Consider the following 11,479-nt stretch of genomic DNA (forward strand, 5'->3'; position numbering starts at 1 on the left):
GATGGAAAAATCAACTCTAACACAATCAGAAATTGAGCAAATATCTAATAACACAACTAGATAGAGGTAGCCCCTCACGCATGCCAGTACTCGTTGTTTTCTTTTTTGCACTTCAACAGCTCGGGTGCGTATCAACTACGTAGAGTGGCGGCGGCGGGTGTAAATTGAAACACTTGCAAATTTACCCCATACATTATTCATGTGCCAAACACCCTCACCCAGTCTGACAGTTACAGTTGATGCAAACTTTAGAAAACCGGAAGAGAAATAAACCCTAAATGTTTTAATGGCCTTTGGCGTTTACGATACAATTATTGCGTGAAATGTGATGTCCAATTGTTGTTTCGTAATGTTATATATGATTTCCATGAATTTTAATAATTAAGTTGTTCTAAACGTGTCGTGTCCTAGATCTATTAGGATGTTCGGAGTCATTGTCCTTTATATAAGATACAATACTTGTTTGCGAAAAGTTTTGTCGAGATATATTTAGCACATTAATGATGTATGTAGTAATTATTTGAGATTAAGTTGTGTGTATATTGTCTCTTCATGAAAGTCGTACGGAAAATAGCTTTGTTATTGTAACCAATGAAGCGTTTTTTAAATATCTAAGTACTTTTAAATATATATGTTATCCTCGAGAATATAGGCACAGGTGTAAACATTACATCCACTTACCCAAAATTATATCCATCGCGTGTGTTCATATAGAGCGAACCCATACAAAGAGTTATGTGACGTATACTTACAATAGGTCTGAGTAAAGTTTACAGCTGAAATAATATTAGGGTCCAAATAATTGTCTGTGGCCCGGAGACCTGCAAATCACATCCGTTCCACCAACTTGGTGGCACATAAGTAAAGTGGGTCAACTATTATACATCTAACAAATGGGTACCCGCCTTAAGTCGGGCTGTGCAATAAGGAGTCGGTTCAGAAACCCACAACCTGCATTATTCTGACCCTAATAAATTTGCCGAGTCAAACGACTGGTGTCAGACAAATGAGTTCGAAGACGTACACCGTAACAATTGTACCAGCGGCTTATATCGCATTATGTTTTATTAACATCCAGCGGCGATAGCCTAGTTAGGTGTGGAACGGACTGCCAAGACGAATGTCCTTAGGTTCAAATCCCCAAGGGCACGACTGACTTTTCTAAAAATCATGTGTGTATTCTTTGTGAATTTATCGTTCGCTTTAACGGTGAAGGAAAACATGGTGAGGAAACCTGCACATCTGAGAAGTTCTCTATAGGAATTTCCAAGGTATGTGAAGTCTACCAATCCGCACTAGGCCAGCATGGTGGAATAAGGCCTAATCCCTCTCAGTAGTAGAGGAGGCCCGTGCTCAGCAGTGGGCAAGTATATACAGGGCTGATATTATTATTTATTATTATAACATCCATATATGAACGACGCGACGTCTAGAGTGGCGAGCTATTCAATTTGTCCCGTCGAGCTGTATTCGACTTCATTAAAAGAACTGCGAGAGCAAGTACAACTAACGCATCAAGGATTAAGTATCAAAGCAAGTTTCCTCGAGACATAAAAGTTCATGTATCCATTATGGTTAAGAAGTGAATTTGAAAAGGATAATTGCAGTTATGCTCTAACAAAATTATGCTGTTTAACGTATGACATTCTTTTGACATTATAAACAGGTAGTGAGTGAAGTGCCCTTCCTTTATTTTTGTTGAACACAAACGTGGCACAAAAATAATTCTGTTTTATTATTTACGTTGTAAATGTCGTATTATTACTTCGGACATAACAAATCATAATAAATGCCACCTCAAAACCTATACAAGCAAATGTTAATTTACAAAACACATTTTCCTTGAGAGTTTAACGTAATTTCTTTCTCACCAAGGCGTTTCCTGAAATAAATTACAAGTGTAAAATTCACAACAACAAAAGCAAAACAACAAAAGGCTCGCGGCTCGCAACATCCGGACGACCCTTCCAAACTTAGCAGCCTGATTACGGATTTCCGAGCAAGAAAAATAAAGGGAGAAATAATACGCAACCATGTAAAAAACCAAGTGATTTCAAAAACACCACTCGGGCGCTCTTATCGCTCACCAACATTTTTTTTATTTATCGACGTTCTCCACCGAACATTTCCTGGTTAGTAACACGTTTATATGAAAATCGACGTAATCGAACAAGGCTGGTTGTGGTGTGTAATGTCTGACATAAAGGTGGAATCGGGGATCCTTTTGCGGAACTGTGTCTCCACCTGGAGTAGGCGTGGGAGCTGGGGCGGGCGGCGACCGTGGTGTGGGAGACTTCGGCGGTGTAAAAGGACCTCTGCCTTCCAAATTAGTTCGAGGTCTAACCATCTTCCACAAAAAAGGCTCCTTATGGATAGCACCATGATGCCTGGCTAAATGTCGCGTGTCTTCTTTTTTCGGCCTCGGAGCCGTCAATTCGTACATTTCGGCCAAAGATAAATACCAATAGTCCGATCCGTCCCCTATTATTGGAAATAACCTCTTATTGGAAAAACCCGGTCGGTGTTTTCTCACGAACTCATCATATTTACGCTTCAATCTTTTCATGTAATCCGTGTAATGGATAGATTTGAGGAGCTTCTCGAATTCAGATAGTTGTGTTGTCCCCGGTTCGGAATAAACTCCGGCACAGACGTATGTCCTCAATAAATGGTGTAGTTTGAACACGACAAAGGCAAGCCATTGACGTGCTTCTTCTTCTAGAATTCTCAGGTCGTCAGCTCTGCTTCTGATGCCGAACTCGATAGCTTCTGCAGCTCGTCTCTCACCACGCTCCGTCACCGTAACCAACCAACGGCGATATGAGCGGTAGCAAAATTTAGTTCGCCTCGAATAATGTCCGCGCCAGAGGGCCTGTATTAAAAAGGCAAAACGTTCACGTTTTGTAAGCTAGTACAATATCTGCTAAATCCCAACGTAAGTAAGAAATATAAATAAATACCTGTATGATTTTACCGGCTCGGTCATAATGCTTGGCATGTTTGTGTCGGACAGCCCTTCTCAGAGCCATTCTGTAAGCTTTGCGAGCAATGTGGACTCTGAACGCGCATTGAATAATAGTTGCATTCTGCGACAACCATGCGATGTGTTTTCTGATAAGGAAACCTCTTGCAAAACGTTGCAATAGTAGGACTGCGAGGAACCGTTTGTGTCGACGCTCTTCTGCTAAATCAGCTCGCTCTTGTAGTTCAGTATAAAAAACGTGCGGCGGTGGAAGCAAACGATTCACGGAAGCCATCAGAAATATTTGAATCAGTCTACATAACTGCAACTGGATGTCAAAACATTTTCCGACGTAAATAAATTTTGACAGGCCAACGCCAGTGCAGTAATCAAAAGGGTTGTGAATGAGGCAACAAAAAGAATCTTATATTCGGTAATAAGACCTACTTGGGGAGTCGTTCAGACGTATCTACACAGGTTTCTCTAGCAATAGCCACCCTCGCTTAATCATAATGACACTTTAGCCTCCTTTCAGGGATAGGGTCATATTTTTTCTTGTGCCCTCAAATGAGGCAGGGTCGGTTGCCCATTTCGTTTCGTTCTCCCTGTGAGTCGTGGCACGAGTCGTATTTGGAGAGTGCTCACAGCCTCGACCCTCAGGTGAGCCCGTGTGAGACATCATGAATAATTCAACGATCAAATTGGCAAGGTGTGTCCGCTTGTTTATTTATTTTCCACCCAGAATTTAGTGGTAATATTCGTTCATACGAATGAACATAACACAATAATGAGTTACCACAATGAAGTCTGAATTAATGTCGTGAAAACATAATGGAATATTTCGCTTATTCTGACGCTTTGTTATTTATTTTGAGATAAATGTTTGATGTTATAAAATTGTGTATTCTTCATTTTAGAAACGTTAAAATAGAAAATAAAAAGTAAAACCTCTTTGAGTCGTTAGCGGCTCTTTAGATTCGAGCTCCTAGGGGGATGGTGGACTTTAATAATTAACAATGTACCCGCAATGAGGCTTCTCATCAACAGAGGAAATAACGACGCCGGCAAATTTATCAACCATTTAATGTTTAGTGAGGATTGTAATTTAAACCTTAGCCCTTAGATGAGTAAATAAATAATATATCTTCCCACTTCTCCCCAGATTGATAAATAATAAAAGACTGGTGACTTTATCTCTATGATGTACTACGTGATATTATATTTATTTTCTCCTAAATAAATTTGATAAATATAATTTTCTGTCAACTTTAAATGACTCAGCAATTGTGTATACATCGATATGTGTATAATTGATATATACGTCGATGGTTTACGATATAATTTTCGATAAAACCTTAACTGCATAAAGCGACATCTTCCGGAGTAAACCGACAAATTTCGGCTACTTTTAGAGTTTTCTTGCAAAACAATTACAGTTTACAGTTTGGACGTATGCGGCATTTTCCAATTTATGACAAACAATATTTTACCACGAGCTTCAATTTTACACCACGTATAAATAACTCTAAAATAATATGTATTAATACTAGCTGACCCGACGTTGAGACGTTGTCCCGTCGTAACTATGAATTTGCAGCGCGCATTCTGTCAATCGCTGACAGTTATTTCAAACAATTGACAGTTATATAAAATTATTATTTTCGTTAAGTTTTCTTAAATTTTCTAATTTTCCGCGTAATTTTTTGATTTTTTTCTTTCATAAGTACCTTCTCCTGACAATAACAAACTCAACAAAAAAAAATAGTGAAATCAGTCCAGCCGTTCACGCGTAATGGCGTGAACAAGGGAGATAGGGATTCATTTATATATATATATATATATGTCGGAGGAAGCTATGTGTCCGGTTGATTGTTATTTGCGTGCATAACGCACAATAATTGTTAATCTAATTTTATTAGATTTGTTACATTTTTCTATTACTTAAAACCTTACGCATAAGCCATAATGTAATAGAAGTTTATTTAAAAATTATAATTTACGAAACGACCAATCAGAGCAAGGCACGTGCCTCGAGCGGGGTCGAGGCGCCATCTTTACTATTCAGGTAGGCCATGAGTGCTTTGGAAATTCGTTGAAGGAATCATCTTTGGGAATCATGATAGTGACTGGTCGAGTTGATCGAGTTGGATCGTTGAGAATATTTGTTGGTTAAAGTAAGATCGGTGCCCTGAACCCGCTGCTCGGTCTTAATTGTCCACTTTTCTATCTTCATCTTCAATTCGAATATAAAAATATCTGTGATCATTGTGTTTTGTGCTCGCATTTTACCCTGATAACGCCCACTAAGTCCGCAACCACTAATGATGATGTCGACGGGAATAATGCTTCTCCGACATATATATATATATACGTGGGGATAACTAGACTGCCTCGTTTGCGTAGTTGTTCGCCAGTATCAGCTTGGAATAAAAAATTTGTGTCCGACGTGACTCACCCCTTATCATATCAAGCGACGGAATAGTCACAGCGGAAAGTAGGTACACCAGTTGCACTTCTGCCTACCCATTCAGGAACAAAAGCGTGTATATGTATCACATATAAAAACAATTCACCAAGTAACCATTTTAAAATCAACATAATTTCATGCACTTAATTTAATATAGTAAAAAAGCAACTTTTGGCTAATGACCTGCGGAACGAACGGTATTTTTCAGTAGGTCAGCGACACTATTAAAACACTATTAGTGCATTGGTTGCGAGTATAATATTATATGTTAGATGGCCAGGGTTCATTAAAATGTGTTGATTCTACGTTACTTTGGAAACTTAATTGATTACTTTCGGAAGTAAACCGCGCTCCGTGTGTAGTTGAAAAATAACATTTTTCCAATTTGTTTCCTATATTTTACATGTAATTAAGAGATACTGTGAATAAAAATATACATTTTCATATATATTATAAAACAAATTTTCCGACTGGACTCTATAAACTAAAAACTTCTGAACGGACTTCGATGAAATTTTGTATGGAAGATATTTTGAGACTCTGCGAAGGATATGGGGTATTTATATTTTTATCCCGAAAAACTATATAACGGAACTGTTTTCCCCAAAAAACTCTTTCACCCAATCGAAACTACGAGCAAATGCTTGTCAGAAAATAAAATTCGCCATGGTAGAGCTAAGTCATGATGAACGCAAATTTATAGATATCTTTCATTATTCATAGGACAGTTTTCTCTATTCGATAAACACGACGAGCAAACATACTACATATACTATTATTAGTCTATCTTCAAATTACTTTTCAATTTTTTTTTGTTGTCAGATCTAGCGTTTATAAAGTTTTACAAATACTGCAGTATACACCAGTAAAGGTTTATCACCTAGTATAAGAAAATTCATTGTATTATTTGTAAGGTTATAGTGGTAAACCGATGATGTAACTATTGTATAAATAAAAATAAATAAATGACGTTTCATGGAAATAGAATTTGGAGCTATAATAAGACTCTTCCTGCCTACCACACCAATTCAAAAGTGTTCTTCGTACGCCTTAGACTCCGAACTAAAACGTGAGACTTGAAATATGTTTAAGTTAAGAAATTTTAATTATGTTAGGTTTATTAAACACTTTTACCGTTATAATATTCAAATTAATTTGCAAGAAAACTAAATCCGGTTGGTTTCCCTGAACGGTTTTAGATGTATAATTCAAAGCCACAGTGCTCAAAAACAGATCAAACTCCAACTCGAACATTACGCCACCAAACTCCTCGAACAATTTAACTTTCCAACAGATGGCAGCCCTAACGGAAACCGATAGCATTCGATCTACGCGAGGCATCGCACGGCTGCTTTTGAGATATTTAGCACCAATGTCCAACCACCCGAAGGATAACTGAGGACATTGCTTAACCGCACGATCGCACGCGGCAATGCAATTTGGCTACAAGACTCGCCGTTTATGAAGTCTTCGACTCAGTGTACTCTTGGTCAGTCGAGAGGGTATGCTTTTATCTAGAATAACATCAGATAAAGTTTGCAAGTTTTCAATAGCTAAAACAAACAAAAATTTTGTATCATTGTAAAATGTAGGTAGATATTGTATCTGACTTTTCGGGCGACCAACACCTTAGTCTCTCTTGTGACTATGCTAGCTGCAAAGTCTTCGAATAGAAAACACCGCGATAAAATCGTAAAAAAAAATTGATTTACTTATAAGTTTTACGCTAAATTATGATATAAATATAATATTAATACCAGCCTTTTATGATATGCTGTGCTAAGCACGGGCCTACTTCACTATTAAGAGGGTTTAGGCCTTAGTTCCAAAAGCGGCGATAGCCTAGTTGGGTGTGGAACGGACTGCCGAGACGAATGTCCGCAGGTTCAAATCTTAAGGGCACACACCTCTGACTATTCTAAAAATCATGTGTGTATTCTTTGTGAATTTATCGTTCGCTATAACGGTGAAGGAAAACATCGTGAGGAAACCTGCACATCTGAGAAGTTCTCTATAGGAATTTCGAAGGTGTGTGAAGTCTACCAATCCACACTAGGCCAGCGTGGTGGACTAAGGCCAAATCCCTCTAAGTAGTAGAGAAGGCCCGTGCTCAGCAGTGGGCGAGTATATAATACAGGGCTGATATTATTATTATTATTATTAGGCCTTAGTTCACCACGCTGGCGTAGTGAGGGTTGGCAGACTTCACATACCCTCGAAATTCACATGGAGAATTCTCAAGTATATAGGTTACCACGGTTAAAGCGAAGATAATTGATAAATAATTGGTACATAACATACCTTCGAATAGCCAGAGGAAGCCTTGAACTTTGAACTTGCGGACATCGTCTTCGAAGACCGTTCCATTACAACTATCGACACTGTTTTTATTCTGGTATTAAAGGAGTATAAACTAATTTATTGTTGGTTTTATTCCAAAAAAGATTAAGTATAATGGCATAAAACACAATACCGATTAATTTCTTAATGTCTATTGATTTCAGACAGATAATGGATGAAGTTACAGCAACTTACAACTACATACCAGCTACAGTGAAGTTACAACTACATACCAGCCCCCAAGTAATACTTAGCACCGCTTCGCATTTACATAATACGTGTGAACGGCATGGCCACCTCGGTACGTAGTTAACCGCACTCAATTGGCTCGAACAATCATTGATTCCCTTTGATTAAATTCCCGATAGCGAACGCTGATTACAACGAATTACAGTCACTTTGTAATTTGTTGTTTCCACACACAAAGTTTCCGACAGTGAATCACAATTAATTCGGTTTACCACGGTGGAAAATCAAAGCGTAAAACGGTAATGCCTTTGGATATGCGTTTTGTAGTTCGAGGAATCGAAACGTAGATTCGCTCTAGAAATCTTGAATTCATAAGTTATACAATCCTTCGTTTTATATTTCAGTACAATTCAAATATTTTATTAAATTTGCACCCATTAACTGTAAACTGAAATAGAAATTTCTTATTACTATAAACACCTATAAAATAGATCCAATTGGAACTAATTTCCTATAACAAATGTTTTCTAATATTAACTCCACGTCACAAATTGGGTCGCTGCACACACCACCAACCTCATTTTATTGTTTATAAATCTACCAGGGCTTGATTGCCGCAGCGCAATAACACGTGAGTGCGATTCATAATTTTGTAACTAAGTAGTGCACTAAAACGCTTTGCTAATTACTGTTACATTGCTCTGTAACCGGGAGACGCTGCATTGCGGAGTTTCAAGCAATTTTCACTAATATCCTTAAGACAATGTCGGGCGTATTCCTATCCAGTAGATAATATTTCGAATTAACATTGGTACAATGCTTTTGTATGCATACGTGCTTCGTAACATAGCTATATATTATGCTTACTCGACTAATGTATTGTTATATGTTCCTTTAATGAAATACGAATAAAAAAAACTAAGTTTGTCTACTGTAATTCAGTTTGTTCCGAGATTCATTAAAAGAATTTCTAAAAAGTCTATTACTTTGTTTGTATTACATGAAAACCTCATCTAGATGCGAGACACCCACCGCAAAGGCAGACTCAATACAATTCAATTCTTATGAGGATTAATTTGTTTGTCGTTCAATTATTTGCATTATCTTGTATATTTGACTTGTTTTTATTTTGGCGATATAGAATGATACAAAATATACGTATAGTCCAGGTCTCAATATATAGAAAAAATAGCACGATACAACTTACCCCTGTTGCAATAAACCCCCTGTTCCCCAACTTGACTAGCACTTCTGTATTCGATTCCCAAGCAGTTCAGTATACAGTCGGAAAACGTTATAAAAAATCAGACCTTTCGGAGAACAAGGCGGACAAAAAAATAGAGTGAATACTTATATTATGACACTGACACTCACGCCTTTTATCCCTGAAGGGGTAAGTAGAAACACTACTAATGCACCCATTTTCCATCGTTTTTATTCCATCCCATGATGTGATAGGGGGCGAGCCTACCACCATATTAAGAACAAAATTCATTCTGTTTCTAACTGAGCTTATAAAAATATTTATAAATCAATTGTATTTATTTTAAAAGATATTATTTTAAGGAATATTAAATGTAATTTTAACTTATATTTTACTTAAAATACATTTTTAGATTTCATAAAATAAAGGTATTAGATATCCCTTTTCTCATAGTAAATCAAGATTATTGTATAGCGTAGGCCAACCGCGTTGATCCGATTAAAGGAAACATGTGCGCTAGTCAGGCAGGCGGTATTTAAATCAATACATGGTTATGTTGTGGTTAATACTCTGTATGCTTTGTTAACATCTATATTACGAAGAATATCCTTATTAAAACTTTAAAAGAAACTAAGCATTGAATATGATAGTAAAACTAATAACATTTCCACAATTAGAGGCATTTCAGCCATTTAAGAATTATTTCCCAAAAAGCTATGGCAGAAGCACGACCATTGACACCACGTTTCAATCTCAAAGTAGCCCCATGATGATAGAGGACTTTCCTGTCACTGTATTAAATATAAATTCTGGAGCAACTCAGGGAGTTTCCCAAATCGAAAATCATCAAATTTTTCATATAGGATACACATTTTTTCTTGTGTCTTAAAATATATCGCACCTCTAGGTAAATACCCGAATCTTGATGTTGCATTTGTACTTTGTCCCTTCAAATGTTGTGGATTATATAGTTCATTTAATGATTTTTTGCACTTGCGTCGTTGTATTTCTAAAAGGGTGATATGCAAAAGCCCTATTGGTAGTATATTAGGTTATTTTTGGCGTTTATAATCGTCTCAAGGGTAGAGCAGAGTGAGGCAGCTACTCGAGGCAGTTTAACCCTAACGTGGCCAGACATCTTTGCAAATCCCCACACTTTAAAAATTTGTGGCTGCACATGACGCAATTTAATTAATCCTCCTTATTTAAATAATTGAATATAATTATAAAATTTCAATTTTAGTAGCAACTTAGATTTTCATGAAATCAATCAACTTCGTAAATAAGTTTTTTTTTTTTTCAATTTGCTATTAAATTTAAGTGACTATACCCAAATAATTTTAACACATTTCCACAACAAGATAGTTATATACTATTTTCGGAAATTAAACTCTATTTTTTTCTATTTAAATAACTTTAGAACATTTGACCTAAACCTGTAGCGTCCCGATTCTCACTTGGTTACTCATCCACCACGCCATAGATCTATATTTATATCACAATAACAATAAAAATATTTATAAACTACCCTCACGCCTCGACAAGTTACGGAACAGTATCATTTCCTCAAATTCCGGAAACTTCCTCCCTATTAAATTACTGAATTATCTTATAAAAATAATAAATTCCTTCCATCCTGCGAACAATAACTAATATCGTGAGCGATGAGGGTTGCCAAGTTCCACATTGTTGCCACTTCTTTGACCGGGTCACCCGTGAACTTCGCGTACGTGGGCCACTGCACAATGTCTCCGTAAAAAAAGACCTCGAACTTTTCCCACTCTTGCAAACTTATGCGCCCCGCTTATGTTAACTTTATGTTCTTGCGATTAAAAATTATAGAAAGTAATTTATTGTGTTTACGTTCTATGTTTTTAAGATTTACTTAATAGGTATAATTAGGTAATAAGACCGATTAAATAGTAATTCTGATCTAAATATTACGTATCATAATATTATTCTGGCAGCACTGTTACTTTGTTTATTTATTAGTTTACCACATACCTTGACTTCTGTCGTTCTTCTATATAAATGACTACCTTTTCTTTAAAAATCTTAGGTAAATTTTCATACAAAAACTGAAGACCTCAAGAATCATATGTAAAGCAGCATATTAATTGACTGACATCACCACTAATACATCAAAGCTGCAGCATAATAAAGTTTATTATACAAAGTAACGTTATTAACTGCATCTAGAAAATACGACAACTAACTAAAATAGTGAAACATAGTGGAACACAGCATTTATGTAATAATAGTAATATCAGCTCTGTATTAATGTCCCACGCCGGGCACGAACCTTCTCTACTACTGA

The 11,479-nt window shown here is 36.7% G+C and overlaps 1 protein-coding gene across 1 annotated transcript; it reads right to left on the minus strand.

Moving 5' to 3' along the window:
* Positions 1 to 2,098: 2,098 nt before the first annotated feature.
* Positions 2,099 to 3,351, minus strand: LOC119189048 (spermatogenesis-associated protein 17-like). Its single transcript, XM_037437696.1, has 2 exons — positions 2,961 to 3,351; positions 2,099 to 2,872 (listed from the first exon to the last, which is right to left on the minus strand). Exons 1-2 carry the CDS (start codon positions 3,255 to 3,257, stop codon positions 2,099 to 2,101), a joined length of 1,071 nt encoding a protein of 356 aa, XP_037293593.1. The 5' UTR covers positions 3,258 to 3,351.
* Between the last annotated feature and the right edge of the window lie 8,128 nt (positions 3,352 to 11,479).

This window comes from Manduca sexta, chromosome 11 (assembly GCF_014839805.1).
Source record: "Manduca sexta isolate Smith_Timp_Sample1 chromosome 11, JHU_Msex_v1.0, whole genome shotgun sequence".
In the NCBI taxonomy this organism is placed as follows: Eukaryota; Metazoa; Arthropoda; class Insecta; order Lepidoptera; family Sphingidae; genus Manduca; species Manduca sexta.

Bases quoted from the DNA above. Each gene is read 5' to 3' on its own strand.
- LOC119189048 (XM_037437696.1), bottom strand. From the start codon at position 3,257: ATGGCTTCCGTGAATCGTTTGCTTCCACCGCCGCACGTTTTTTATACT. The intron at 2,873-2,960 runs GTATTTATTTAT...TTTTTAATACAG, and splicing joins GAGCCGGTAAAATCATACAG to GCCCTCTGGCGCGGACATTA.